The sequence below is a fragment of the Nannospalax galili genome, unplaced genomic scaffold (genome assembly GCF_000622305.1).
Source record: "Nannospalax galili isolate Female #2095 unplaced genomic scaffold, S.galili_v1.0 scaffold615, whole genome shotgun sequence".
In the NCBI taxonomy this organism is placed as follows: Eukaryota; Metazoa; Chordata; class Mammalia; order Rodentia; family Spalacidae; genus Nannospalax; species Nannospalax galili.
This window is the reverse complement of record NW_008336950.1, coordinates 429,597-444,031: the sequence shown is the minus strand read 5'-3', so window position 1 is coordinate 444,031 and position 14,435 is coordinate 429,597. Positions and strand designations below refer to the sequence as shown.

General features: G+C 52.2%; 2 protein-coding genes and 1 non-coding gene across 3 annotated transcripts in view; 2 read left to right on the top strand and 1 right to left on the bottom strand.

Moving 5' to 3' along the window:
• Positions 1–9,677, top strand: part of Igsf22 (immunoglobulin superfamily member 22) — a 19,775-nt gene extending 10,098 nt beyond the window's left edge. Inside the window, 20 exon segments of the mRNA XM_029562878.1 lie at positions 1,290–1,412; positions 1,415–1,507; positions 2,161–2,181; positions 2,184–2,207; positions 2,210–2,333; positions 2,509–2,593; positions 2,595–2,634; positions 3,217–3,300; positions 3,303–3,443; positions 3,446–3,505; positions 3,946–3,976; positions 3,978–4,032; positions 4,276–4,344; positions 4,346–4,396; positions 5,484–5,577; positions 5,580–5,720; positions 5,723–5,759; positions 6,533–6,648; positions 6,651–6,767; positions 7,961–9,677. Of these exon segments, the coding sequence (XP_029418738.1) occupies positions 1,290–1,412; positions 1,415–1,507; positions 2,161–2,181; positions 2,184–2,207; positions 2,210–2,333; positions 2,509–2,593; positions 2,595–2,634; positions 3,217–3,300; positions 3,303–3,443; positions 3,446–3,505; positions 3,946–3,976; positions 3,978–4,032; positions 4,276–4,344; positions 4,346–4,396; positions 5,484–5,577; positions 5,580–5,720; positions 5,723–5,759; positions 6,533–6,648; positions 6,651–6,767; positions 7,961–8,046 (1,592 nt within the window). The 3' untranslated portion in view covers positions 8,047–9,677.
• On the top strand, positions 5,172–5,300 carry LOC115070135. Its single transcript, XR_003849339.1, has one exon.
• A 13-nt stretch (positions 9,678–9,690) lies between the features above and the next one.
• Positions 9,691–13,713, bottom strand: Tmem86a (transmembrane protein 86A). Its single transcript, XM_008831702.3, has 3 exons — positions 13,565–13,713; positions 11,375–11,639; positions 9,691–11,036 (listed from the first exon to the last, which is right to left on the bottom strand). The coding sequence occupies exons 1-3, from the start codon at positions 13,583–13,585 to the stop codon at positions 10,600–10,602; spliced, it is 723 nt and encodes a 240-aa protein (XP_008829924.1). The 5' UTR covers positions 13,586–13,713; the 3' UTR covers positions 9,691–10,599.
• Between the last annotated feature and the right edge of the window lie 722 nt (positions 13,714–14,435).

The window sequence follows — 14,435 nt, the reverse complement described above, 5'->3', positions numbered from 1 at the left end:
ATAGATAGATAGATAGATAGATAGATAGATAGATAGATAGATAGATAGATAGATAGATAGATAGATAGATAGATAGATAGATAGATAGATAGATAGATAGATAGATAGATAGATAGATAGATAGATAGATAGATAGATAGATAGATAGATAGATAGATAGATAGATAGATAGATAGATAGATAGATAGATAGATAGATAGATAGATAGATAGATAGATAGATAGATAGATAGATAGATAGATAGATAGATAGATAGATAGATAGATAGATAGATAGATAGATAGATAGATAGATGACAGAGAGGTGAGACTGAAAAAGAGAGGTAAGGTTGTTTGGGAAGAACCCTGAGGTAGTGTGCTGAATGGCTTCAGTTGTCAACTTGACATACCTGGGTAGAAGGACTCTCAATTAAGGAATTTCCTCCATTGGAATGACCTCTAGTCATGTCTGTGGAGCATTTTCTTTATTGTTGAGTGATGTGGGAGGGCCCAGCGCACTGTGGGTGATGCCACCCCTTGGGCAGGTGGTCTTGTGTTGCATAAGAAAGCATGCTGAGCACAGCACGGTCTCTGTTTCAGCTCCTGCCTCCAGGTTCCAGCCCTCATTTCTTGCCCTAACTTCCCTCAGTGATGAACTGTGACCTGGGAGATGTAAGATAAAATAAGCCCTTTTCTTCCCAAGTTTTGGTCATTGTTTTTTTTTTACAACAATAGAAAGTAACTAATACAGGAAATAAAATGGAGGTGGGAGATAAGAGGGTTGGGCCATAAGAATGGAAAGCTGGAGCTGGGGTGGGAAGGGCATTTGGGATTGGCTTCAACCTAAGATGAGGAGCTGGCTTTTGTGAGCTTCAGCATCTATCACACACACATATACCATCACTCCACAAAACTGGGGCATGGAATGCTTGAACTTACATCCAATTTAACAGCATGAATCAGCACCTCCTCTGTGTTCTCAATGTGGGAACAGAGATGATGTATACCCAAAAGAGATAAAAGCTAGTAGGCAATATAACCTATGATCAACTATAATACTAGGAAGTGCTAGTGTTTTGGAAGCTCAGAACAGAGAGAGAACTTGGGGGGCAGATAAGCAGGGTCCCAGAGGCTGCAGATCACCCATTCCAAGGCAAGCAGGAGGCTCAGAGGGGCAAGGATCAAACTCTCTGGGTAAGTCTTAGAAGTGGGGGGCAAGTGAGGAATCCAGAAATTTCAGAACCCAGCTGTGCCCCAATCTAGCCAGGCCTCTGGTAAGTAGGAGGAGGCCCTTCTGATCTGCACATGAAGGGGACAGCAGCCGGCAGCCTGTGACACAATTCATGTTAGAATGCAGGGCTGTTGGCAAGAAGTCCTGGACTAAGGTAGGGGAAGTCGATGGCAAAGGGACCAATTTGTCCACCTGCAAAGTAGAAGGGGGACAGCCTTCCGGTTCTGTATCCTGGCAGTCAATTCAGAAGGTGTGAGTGACCCCTGGAGACTGACGAAGTCTGCAGGAAATCCCAGTGGTGAGTGAGATCGCCTGATGTGAAGGGTTGCACCCAAGGGATCAGGATGGGGACCTTCGGCCAGTGAGGAATGTGGATCTGTGGGGAGTTGCACAGATTCATCCAGTAACTGTCCCACGTGGCAGGCTGACTGCAGAAGAGCAAAGTCATTTCGGGAACCAACCCACTTCTTTCTCCATTCCAGAGACCATTCTGGAAGCTAACGGTGCATGACACTAGCTTAGGGATAACCTTGAAACCACTCTCGTTTTCTTTCAAAGAAAACCGTTGGCAGAGTCAGTATTTTAATTATGATTGCTAATGAATTACTTGCTGCACCCCTCCCAACTGATTTTCCTGGGTCACTGTGTCAAGACAGTCAATTGAAAACTGTGGCACTCAAGTCTCAGGAGTTAGAAGGTTTACATTTCCCATACCTTACACATTTGACTCACCAGGGATTTAATAAATGCTGGTGCCTGCCCTCTACCCCAGGACAATTAAATCATGGTAGTTTGGAACAGGACTCAGATACTAATTGTTAGTGCTGGGTTTCCATTACGCCTCATTTGATGTTTAACCAGAGTTTAAGGTTAATGAGCAGAGGCCAACAAGGGGTGAAAACGGCCTACGTGCCCCTCTTCCTAACTTTTCCCTCTCTATGTCCTCCATAGAACCCCCTGGTCTTCCTTTCCAGCTCAGGTGGCTGATGTGACCAAGGAATCGTGACCATCACACAGAATGCCCCTGCCTAGGACTGCAGAGCCCCAGTGCTTGGCTACATTCTGGAACGGATAAAGAAAGGCAATAATCTGTGGGTGCCAGTCAACACGGACCCTGTTCAGTCCTAGGGACACAGGCTGGGGGCGGGGATGGGCAATCAAGTCTTGCTGGGCAGGCCCACTCTGAGCATACTCCCTCCCCTATCTCTTTTGGGCGTTTGACATCCCATGGTCTCCCACTCTGGTTGCTTACCCCATGGATGTCCCTGGCCTCATAAGCCCCCATCTTCCCATATCAGACACCAAGTACACCGTGGATGGCCTCAGAGAAGACACAGACTATTAAGTCTGAGCTATAGCTGTGAATAAGGCAGGCCCCGGTATGGCAGGATGCCATTCAGTTCAGTGGTGGCAAGGATCCTGTTAGTGAGTATGAGGCTGGCAGGCCCCAACACATAGAGGAACCAGCCCATTTGAAAGAGAATTAATTCACGGGAAAGTCTGATAGGAAGGATCACAATCTCCACTCTATGGCAGCCTCACAGAGGAGCAGGATTCACACCCAAGAGAAAGCCAACAAATAAAAATGAGCATCACGGACAGTGAGAAGGCAGGGTGGGGAAAGGTTTTCTCAAGCTTTGGTATTTATTGTTAGGGAGGGGAATAGAGACAAACTGGGAACTGAGTGAGGGCGCTGGGTGGGTAGCTGGGAATGTCTTGAATTTAGGATGAGGAAGAATGTCACCTGTAACTGTGGTAGAGATGGCCACATTAAATCCAGGGTTCTGAATGTTGAAAATACGTTGAATTTGGGGGGTATTGATTTTATGCGATTGAGTTGGTAGGCCTGAATTGGCACATTATTGAGTGTTCAGGTGTTAAGGGTGGTTGCCATAGGAACTTTGAAGAAGCAGTAGAAAAGGTAGGGTTCAGGCATACTGAATGTGGGAATTGGGCAGAGTTGGGTTGGATGAATTTAGGGCTGGCTGAATGTCTGTGCTACCCTAGAACCCCCAGGCCTGGTACAAGGCCAGCACATGCCTGATTCCTCTAAATCCAGCATCTCCCTTGGCTCGAGGGAGCCTGCAGAGGGGAACCATCTGGCTACATCCTTGAGATGCAGGCTGAAGGCAGCAAGGACTGGTCTGAGTGCAGGAAGATCCCCATCTCAGGCACCTGCTCCACGGTGGGGAGCCTCACTGAGAGGCAGAAATACTTCTGTATCTGAGCTGTCAACAGGCTGCTGTCGGGGAGCCTGTGGAGCTAGATGAAGGGGTTCATGCTATGCCACTGCCAGGTGAGGACACAGAGCTAGAGGTTCAGGGCCAAAATACAGCTCTAAACCTTTCCCTAAGGTTTCATCCCACAGGGAAAGATTGGGTGATGCTTCGATCAAGTAAAAGTCAGCCATAACTTCTCGTGCCTGAACAAAGGATCACCCCAGGGACTCCCTTGCTGGGCAAAGAAAAAACAAAACACCATGTGCCAAGCAATGTTCTTTGTGTTCCAAGAGAGGTGTCAGGAATATAGAAACAAATAAAACACAGGCCTGCCTTCCCAGATCTAACCTACAAAGACACAGATGAGAAAATCAATGCTTCGTAGTGTTGTGAGGCAGCCAGGCATCCACATATGGTCTGTAGCACAGCCATGAAAGAAGAGGGGTGAGGAAAGGCTTTGGAGGGGTGCTTAATGCCAAAGAGAGGTCCACACCCCCACCTCTGTCTTCCACCCCAGCTGCCCCTGAGTTTGACCCCAGTGCCCAGCTGGAGTCACATGGTAGTGCATGCTGGGACTGCCTTGTGCATCCATGCGGCCTTCTCTGTGAGCCTTCCCTGATGCCGGTCCCCCTATGTATGACAAGTTGGAGGTTATAGCCATTACTGTCTTTGACTGCCACTCCCCAAATCCCCGACTCTGGAGCCTGGCAAGAGAAGCTCGACAACTGGGGCGAGCTTTCCTCCAAATACCATCTGGGTGACCAGTGGTGCTGTTCTCCTGTCTCTCACTGTGACCTGGCAGAAGGGTGGCATCGCCACCAAGGGCTGATGAAACCTTGGCTGGGAAACCATCACCAGGGACAAAAACTTCTCTCAGTTCCTCATTAATAGCACCAAGCGTCCTGACTCAGGAGTGTTATCAGATCTTGCTCCAGAATGAGTTTGGAGAGGCACACCATGGTATTCATGTGTGGGAGGTACAGACAGTGGCAGAGGCCTCCAGGGGATGTCCATGCATATATTGTCCAAGTAGGGGGGAGGCAGGTACAGAGAGTGTGCAAGAGGGCTCCAGGGAATGTCCATGCACATACTGTCCATGTGGTGGGGCGCTGGTATAGAGGGTGGGCAGAGGCTTCTTAGGGGGTATCCATACATATGTTGCCCACATAGGGGCCATACATATGTTGCCCACGTAGGGGGGAGGCAAGTACAGACAGTGGCAGAGGCCTCCCAGCAGTGCCTTTGCACACTCTCCAAACTGTAGCTAACCCCTTGCTGCTTAGCAACCTAAGACACAATTGTCCACCTTTAACAATAAAGCCTTCTTTGACGCCACAAAAGCAAGGTTTTATCACCCTTTGCCTGGTAGAGAGTTTTGTTTTTAACTCTCCTATCTCAGAGTCCTGATGCCCTGGAGACACTGACCTAAGACACAGTCCTTGTTCCAGATTCTGTAGTCACACCTGATGCGCTATGAGGCGTACACAGAGCACAGTCTGCAGGGAGAGTAGAGAGGGTGGGAACCAGAGTGGATGGGTCAATTGAAAACTGGAGTGACCTCTTACAGAGGACTAGAAACTTTGAAACACAAGTCTAAACAGCTCCAAGAACGGGAAGGAATGAACTTTTACTGAGTGGTAATCACACACAGCCACTTTGCCCCTTATTCCTGTCAAATGAGTCGCCATGGCAAGTCATTTTGTAGTTAGGCAATGGGTCTCATAAAAAAAAGATACAGTCTTGGGCCTCTCTCCCATTGAGCTATGGGACCCCTTTCCTCCTCAGCCAGGGCTAGCAGCCAAGGTCAGCCCTTGAGGATCACTGTCAGGACCACCATGAGTGGGCAGTCTTGTTTTCCTGCCTCAGACACTGAAAAAAAAAAAAAAGACACAACTTGCTGAAGGTCAGAGAGCTATTAAATGTCAAGTGACACTTCAGAACAGGTTTCTCTGACTCCAAGATATGTGCTGCCCGAGACTCAAAGGAAAGTGTAACAGCTCCCAACAGGTCTAGCAGGTGGCTAGGACAGGGACACAAGTTCAACCTTCAGGGTAGCCAACAGACCTGGTAACTCTTCAGGATTTCTCCAGACCCCCGAGCAACCCACAGATGTTTGAGGAGGTTCCCCACACAGTGACTATGACCTGGAAGTCACAGTCCACTATGTCATCCTAAAGAGGGACGCTAGCAGCCCCACCTGGTTCACCACAGCTGAGCATGTCTTCAGGGACAAGTGCAGGGTGACGGGGCCTCCCTGGCAGGAAGTGCTGCTCAGAGTGGTGGCTCAGATGGAATTGGTGACAGCAACCCACTGGACTCCAAGGATACCTGGCTAGCCCGTAAGGCCCAGAGTGAGATTAGAGGTCTATGTTACATCCGGGAGCCCTGATGAAGAGGACAGATAAAATCAGAGGACCACTGAGCTGGAGGGGCTATCAGCAGGACGTTGGGGAGAATAGATATTGGGGAAGTTTAGCAGAGAAACCATCTTAGGGGTACTCAGTGATGAGACTCATATGCTGGTGGGAAGACCTTTGGGGACCCAGAGAGTAGTGAGGGGGTGGGATTACAAAGGAGACTTGGGGCCTGTATAAAGGAAGGGAACTAAAGCAGGTAAGGGTTGGGAGGAGGCTGAGAACCCTAAAGGGAAGGAAGGGGTTAAGGGTAGAGATTGCACTGGAAAGCTAGAAATGAGGGATTAAATGGAACATAAGAACTTAAAAGCTGGGTTGACATAGGGGAAGTCTGGAGGTCTGCATGGCCAGGGTAAACAGCTGTGAATACCAGGGACTGAGAAGTTGGTGCTAGAACAGCATCTGAGCACCCTTAGGTCTGCGAAAGTGAACAAACCTGTGAGCTAACCCAGCTGGGGAAATCCTGGAGTCGCCCTAGGGGTACTGCAGGGGTGCGAGAGTCCTAAGAACAGTATATGGTTGGAGCCCCGGAGTTGCTAGTTCCTGTGAATATGACCCAGGTCTTCCAGGTTCCAAGTAAAGTGGGTCTCCTGGGTACCTTTGGAGTTCTAAGATGTGGGTGGCTCACAACTGCCCCATCCCACCTCTGCAGTTGAGGACCTGAGCATCAAGTTGAAGCCCTACCGGCAGGACTAAGCCACACATGAGGCTCCATAGCCAGGACTGCACCACGACCTGTGCCTTCCTTGGGAACCCACGGCCCATGGTGACCATCTACAAGAGCGATGTCAACATCAACTCTAGTTCTCGTACAACTCCACCGGTGGCATGTGCACCCTGGTCATCGCCACCTGCACACTTATGGACAGTGGTGAGCACAGCATACTGGTGGAGAAAGAGCTGGGCAGGGACTGCAGCAGCTGCACTCACCATTTACAGGGAGGACACTACCAGGGCTGGTCCGCAGGGCAGGCACATCCACCCAGTTCAAGGGCAGGGGCCCAAGCCATTAATCAACTCTCTTCAACTGGTTGCTGCTATCAAGTGGTACAAACACTCTCCCACCTTATCAATGTCATTTGTAATGTTCCTGGCCCCTGCAGGTGTGGGAGTTTGTGATCCCTTGATCAGCTGTGGTTTGCACCCATTGATGGCTGAGGTCTTCCTTTAAAAAGATATTGATCATTAGGTTTAAATCAGACTCACCCATCACAATTATCCAGCAGGGTTCCTGGAGGAGCCTGTTTCCAAAATCTCTGCTGTGGTTCCGATATGCACCAATTTTGGAAAGCACTGGCCTAGGATAAGGACAGGTGGGAGGGGAGGCGGAAGGGGACCCCTCTTGCCTTACTTTTGCTTGTGAGGATGCACGTGGGGGAGATACTTTGCTCCTACACAGTCTACCATCTTCACAGCAGACAGTGTGACCCCTCTAAATGCAAGGCCAATCCGCCTTGCTGCCACTTGTTGAAATTCCCTTTCACCTTCCCCTACCTCATGTTAAACTCCCAGACAGGCACCCTGTTCCCCCATCTCTCCAGCTTCATCCTCTGTCACACCCTCAGATTCTCTGTGGTGGTAGTGTCGGCTCCACAGTTGTGGTCTCCATGGTTAGTTTTTTTTTTCAGCCCATTACAGATGCCTTTCCTTGGGGAAAAGACCATATCCCATGTCTCTCAAGTGCTCAGCTGCGTGTCAGGCACTGGGAGAATGATGCTTCCAGAACGGCTGTTGAACCGTGTAACAGAACTAGGCAGGGAGGGCACTCGGGGATGGGGTAGTAAAGGACCTCCAGCTTTCCTTCCACAGCCAGAGCCTGACATACTAACTCTGGTTGGTTGTAAGCCTGTGAATCAGGGCCTGGATGCCACCACTGACCAGCCACAGTTGAGTGGCAAACCATCCTTCTGAGCCTGTTTTCTCACCTGTTGGGGTTGTGAGGAAGTGCCTAGAGCAATGCCTGCAAAGCGTGTGCCTGGGTGGCAACTCTTGATCCCACACATGGCTAACCCAGGTTTAGGGGACATAAGGTCCAGTTCCCTGTTTCTATATAACAACTCAAGCCCAGCGATTTCAATTTTTTCACTTTTTAGCATCATTACCACTAATAAATATTTGCTTTAATCTTTCAGACAAAGGTTGACAAATCAATCCCAGCATCGCTCACTGAGTATCCACAGAGGAAAGCAAAGCACCTTATGTGAGCTCCAGTCCAGAGGCATCAGAGGCCGCTGTGAGTTTGCCTTCTGGTATATGCCACCATAAACATGCTGTGAAGGGATGAGACAGTAAACTCCCTGAGCTCAGCCCCTCTGTTCCTGAGTCAGTGCAACAGGACCATGGGGATGAACACGTGTAGGGCAGACCAGTCTCCAAATTCACCACATGGGGTCACCTTGTGACTTGCCTTCCCCTTCCCCACAGCCATACTGACCCCACCCTCCCCTCATAGCACAAGGGCAAGTCTTGGTGACTTCACCCTCCTCATCGCTCCCTCCCATGTCTTCACATAATGTAGGTCTATGTCCAGCATTCTGGTGTTTAAAAGGATCAGGACATTAGTCCTTTAGTGTCCAGGGATTCTCCCACCCAAATAACAAGGGACTGATCATCCAGTTTACTTGTTTTAAACATGTTTTACAGTAGAACACTTTCTTGGTCTTAAACTACTGACTTGAAGTAATAGAGGGTCTCTGACCCTTGCTTCTCTCCTTTTGCTACCTGCCCCCATGAAAGGCTTCCTAAAAAGCCTAGTTTGGATCACCTCAATGGCTCACAGTAGTACAGAGCTCAGTGGTAGAACACATTTCAGCATGTGAAAAGCCTTGGGTTTAATCCCCAGCACCAAAGAAAAAACAAAACTGTCTGAAAAGTCATGGATTCATTCAATACCCATGAGATTTGAATCTCCTACATCATATCCCAAAAATGGACAGCAATTATGCCAATGGTCTACTCCCCACCATCCAAGGTAACCCTTTCCACTTCCAGGGTAGAGCATAGCTTGTTAAAATGCCAGTGCCTCTGAGTGGAGTAGCACATTATTCTGCCAAGGCTTCAGATCTAAAGCAAGACTCAGTCAATCTAATCCATTCCTCCCAGCTGATCTGCTGTGTCCAAGGAGATGCTACAAGGGAAGTCTGCATCCTATCGGAGCAGCAGCAGGTCTGAGCTGGGGACAGGGAGTCTGCAGCAGCAGAATGCACTGCATAGCTAAGTTACCAAGATTGCTGGGCACCTAGGAAAAAAGGAGTCTGTCAAGGACAAACATGGACAATGGCAATACCCATCCCCCACCCTCTTGACCTACAACCTCAAACACACACGTGACCAGGGAAGTGAGACCCACTCAAACAAGTACAGTGTCAGCAGAACCAGGGAGCCAGGCTGGCGCCAAGATGCCCTAGCCAAGACGGTGACCCAGGCTGTGAGGACAGCTAGGGCTCCTGGCACCATGCCTCCACCCCTCCACCCCTGTCCAGGACAGGCACGTGCCACACAGGCAGACAAGTTAGAAAGCCAGAGGTCCTTGGTTTTTATTTTTCTCACATGGGCAGCAGAGGATGGAGGTACCCCACCCTTGCTCCCCTTGCATTGACTGTGCCTTGGGTCTTAAGACCCCAAAGTGTCACTGGAGTGCCTTCCTCTTTCTCCCAGTACAGGAGGGACAGAGAGGAAAGCATCATTGTTGGTGTGTCAAGGAAGGGCATCCTGCTCTCTGAGCCAGGGTAAGCGCCCCTCAGTACTTCTCTGAGGTCCTCTCCCTATTAGTTTTTTACAGACAGCAGAACAAAGACACATGGCAGAGAAACACAGACAGGCTGGGAAAAAGAACACACACTTCCTCTTTCTCCCAGTACAGGAGGGACAGAGAGGAAAGCATCATTGTTGGTGTGTCAAGGAAGGGCATCCTGCTCTCTGAGCCAGGGTAAGCGCCCCTCAGTACTTCTCTGAGGTCCTCTCCCTATTAGTTTTTTACAGACAGCAGAACAAAGACACATGGCAGAGAAACACAGACAGGCTGGGAAAAAGAACACACACACACACACTTCTACGGGGGGGGGGAGGCGCTGGCCCCTTCCTTTGGCATGGTTCACCCTAGCCCTGGAGACAGTATAAGGCATGAGGCCTGAGCTCTGGACTAGCCTATGAGAGACAGGGCCAGCCTGAATCCTTTCTACCCTCAAGCTTCCAGACCAATAAAGTTCCCTCTACTGCCTATCCTAGACAGACACCCATTCACCACTGAGGCTGTTCAAGTAACAATGCTAGACAAGGGAAAACTAGACTCTACCCCCATCCAATCTTCCCAACTAGAAGGCCTGCGAAGGGGCTTCAAGCCCTGATCCTGGTCATCTCAGAAGAGAAAAGGTGGGAATGGATGAGCCTGGCACTGCCTTTGGTCTTAGGCATAAGAGTCAGATTCTTCCACCTAGTAGAGAAAGAGACGGGTCAAAAAGCTGAGCACCATCACCTTCTGAGAGGGCGGCGACAGTCCTTATGGGGTTGAGGTGAGGAGATGTCTACTGGCTTAGGTGAGGGACATGACACTGCCTCTCTGAACTCTCAGCATCATCCTGGACTGCCATCTTTCCAAGGGAGCGCCTTCTCCTGACGCCCCCTCAAGCCTGCCTGCCACCTTCCCAGGAGGTACCAGCTTGTCCCAGGATGGCATTGTAGCCATCCTGATCCAGCTCCTGCAGACTCTCCGAGTCCGGGTCCCAGCCCCAGGAGACAAGTGAGCAGACCCCAGGCCCTCAGTTGGCCTTGCTCAGTCTGTAGTTGTCCACTGGCTCACGGCTCTCAACAGCTGACAGGGCGATGAGCATCTGCGCAGCATAGTATGTGGACATGATGAGCGCCCGAGAGTAGGGCACAGGAAAGCAGAACTTGTTGAGAGCGATGGTCAGGTCTGAGACAATGAAGAGCAGTGCACCACCACCAGCCGCCAGTTCCGTCCAACGCCAGGCTGCCCCGACCAGCCGCAGCCCCGCCACAGCTCGCCAGCCCATGAAGCTGATAAGGGCCACATAGACCCCCACCAGGTAGGTGAAGGCACCCGACAGCCCTGGGTAGAGTAGGGCATAGCACAGGCCTGACAGCACTGCTATCACCAAACCTGTCCGGAGAGCCAGCGGCCGCATGCCAAAGGCTGAGGCATAGAGCATGTGGGTCACAGCAAACATCAGAAGACCTGGGAATAAGAAAGGATAAAGGATGCTGAAGTCGGGCTTGATGAGCAGTGAGTACTGGGGTGTAAGGCAAAGGGACCCAGCAGCTTTGTTTTGGGATTGATGGGGTGGGAAGATCCATAAAGGTTAGTTACCCTTTTCACACTGCCTTCGAGAGCTTAAGAACTAATGCCTATCACCTACAAGGTCATCCTCTAACGGAAGACCCAAGTCGCCCACCTCAGAAACCATAAAACTCCCTATTCAACAGTTCTTTCTTCCAAATCCTTGCCCCACCACCCCAGGACCCTCTTTCCCTAAGCCCTAGGAGCCTTCCCAGGCAGCTCCTATGACCACTGACCGTGCTCAAAGTAGCCATGGTCCTGCCAGATGAGGAAAGCATCACCCACAGCAGAGAAGACCAGTCCCACAAAGATGCGGGAGGCACTGGGGTGAGCCAGCAGAAATCCCAAGCCATGGGCCAGAAGGAACAGCCAGAGACAGAAGATGGGCAGGCACTTGATGAGGGCGCTGACCCACGATGGGCTGGATGAGGGCAGCCAGAGCACAAAATACACACAGGTGGCCTTGAAGAACGGCACCAGTTTGGGTCCCTCACTCTTCACCTGGAGGAGACAGAACAAGGGCAACATTCAGAGGTTGGGCGTACAGAAGCTTGGTTAGGGCTCAGACAGCATCTTTCCCCAGGGCTACAGTACACAAACCACCCACATACCACCCAGAAAAAAGGACTAACAGAGAAGCCCAATCTGTCCTGCTCCAACCAGCCTGGCGTGCCTACAGGATGTAAACAAACCCATCATTGCCCTGAGGATCAGTTTATCAGGATGGGCAAGGGTTCCACAGTCTCTAGAATGTTCCCCACTGTCATTCAGTGCTTTTCTCTTTCTGCCTCCTCCTGTCCCCTCCAAGGGGGCATCTTTAGCCCTGCCAACCTCAGCTCACAGCTGTCTGGAACTGGAGTAAGGTCAGTGGGAAACCACAGGGACACACTGACTAACTCAGGAGCCCAGCCTTGGGGCCTTGACTCAGGTTTAGGACCCTGGCAACACCAGGCAAGTGCCAGGGATGTAGGAGGGTGACACCACCTCCACCCCCACAGGCTTTCCCTCTTGCTCAGTCTGCACCTTTGTTCACCTCCAGGATACTTGTCTCAGACCAAAGGTCAAGGGCAGGGAGAGATGCCTGAGGTGCTGGGGAGAGAAATATCTGTATTGGGAGCAAGAAAACTATCCCTGAAACATCAGAGATTTGAAGGACTGTGGAAGGGTTGGAGGAGGGGGAGAACATTGGGTCACTCCTTTCCCAGAGAACAAGAGCGACTTGAGGCGCACCAGAGACAGGAAGGGGGGTGGGAAGGGCTTCTTGTCCAGCTTCTGATCTGGAGCCAGCAGACAGGCTGGGAGGAGATGGGGAACTGAGGGGGGAAGTTGGAGCAGCTGACTTGGTCTCAGCTGGATTAGGGGGGAGGGCAGCTAAAGAAAGGTTGTACTCAAGGCCACTGCAGGACAGTCCAGGCTGGGGGAGGGGACTGCTGCCGATGTTCTGTGGTCCCCTAATGAGCCTTCCCTTGGGCTGCTGGATCAGAGTTTCTGAGACTGAACTGGAGCAGCTGGGGTTCCCTGTGGACCCACACTCTGCCTAAAGTGCTCATGTCTCTGGCTGGATGAACTGTCCCACACAGGGGTCTGGGGACAGACTCAAATACCCAGGCCACCAGGTATACCTTGGGGCTGTCAGACTGTGATAGATGAGGGGCTGGGAAGTGGAAGACGGTGAGTCCAGGCTGCTGGCCTGCTCCTGCTCCTGTTCCGCCAGAAGTGAGAGATGGGGGCAGAGTTGACACTCCCTTCCCAAAGAAACTCCCTTATCAGGACTGGTCCGGGTGAGGACATGGCCAGGGGGAGGAGACCAGAGGGGGATGCCCAGTTCCACCTGCCGGCCCTCAGCAGTATCAACAATTCCCTCCAGCCTCATGCCCCAGCCCCATATTTTCTAGAAGGTGATGAGACCATGACAACCCGAGAGTCCAGCATTGGAAAAAGAAGGACACAGAGGCTGGAGTTGAGAAAGGAGGCTGTGTCTCTAAAGAGCAGGCCATCTTCCCTAGCGCCTGTTGGCAGTCGCTTAGGCTGAGGGTCCCCTCCTGCGCCTCCGAGACGAAGAAGAGGAAACCAAGTTGGGACAGGATTCCCAGGAGGACCCCGCCACCCCCCGGCCCCCGCCCTCCCCACGCCTCCGGGTGGTCCCGCCAAGCAGCATCCCGGGGCCCGCTGCCGCCTGGTCCGGGTCCCCGACCAGGACCCCTCCAGACACACTCGCATCAACAAAGTCACGCTTCCGAGTCACGTGCGCGACGCTTCCTCCCTCCCGCCTGCAGACCTGGGGTGCGGGGGAGGGGAGCTGCGGGGCGCGGAGCCGGGGGCCGGGACCGCCGCCGCCTAACTCCGGGGGACCCCAGCCCCCGCCCCGGCGGTCCGGCCTGCGGCGGCCCCGTCCCAGACCCGGGCGAGCGAGCTCGCGCACTCACCACCGTGACCGGGGACACCATGGCGGCGGCCGCACCTGCTCCGGGGCTGCAGCGCCCGGACGCGCCAGCGGCCAGGTGAGCCGCCGTGGAAACCGAGCGGGGCGAAGGACAGTACCTCCCGCGCGCCGGGAGCTCGGGGTACTGTCTGTGAGCCCCGCGACGTCACCACCGGCCGGGCCAATGAGCGGGCCTGAGCCCTGGGGTGGGCGGGGCCCGGCTGGCGGCGCCGGCCCGGCTAGGCAGGGATCTGCCGGGAGAAAGGAGGTCCCCTGGGCTGGGGGCGGGGGCTCTAGGCCACGCCCCTGGGAGGCGTGTCCGGGCATCCCGGAACGTGACCGCGACCCCCACGGGTGAGGAGCCAGTTTGGCCCCGAGACAAGCACATCCTGGCCGAGGGCGCTCAGCGGGACGCATTTTCTCTTGGCTCCAGAACAAGAGGCAAAGACAGATTCCCTCCAGCCTTTAAATGTGCAGCCTAGGCAGACGTAATTGCAGTAAGACAGCTTTCACAGTGCGCCCTCGCGGGTCCAAATTCACCCGGGTGGGTCAGAGGACACCCGACCTTCAACACGGAAAGAGATGCCTGTCTAGACACATGCAACGTATGTACACAGTTGTAATCAGCACGTGCAGACACTGAACAAATACACAGATACCGTAACTGAGGAACCGTGGGACCCCCATCCTACAAATAAGGAACTGTGGATTGACTCCCATCTTTCGTCGTACCGCAGAGCCAGATGTAAGCAAGCACCATCCTGTGCATGGACCACAAAATACCAACATGTAAACAAGCACAGGCACTCAGTTGCCTTAGGCACACACCCCTCACAGTTGGGACAGGCATACACACACACACACACACACACACA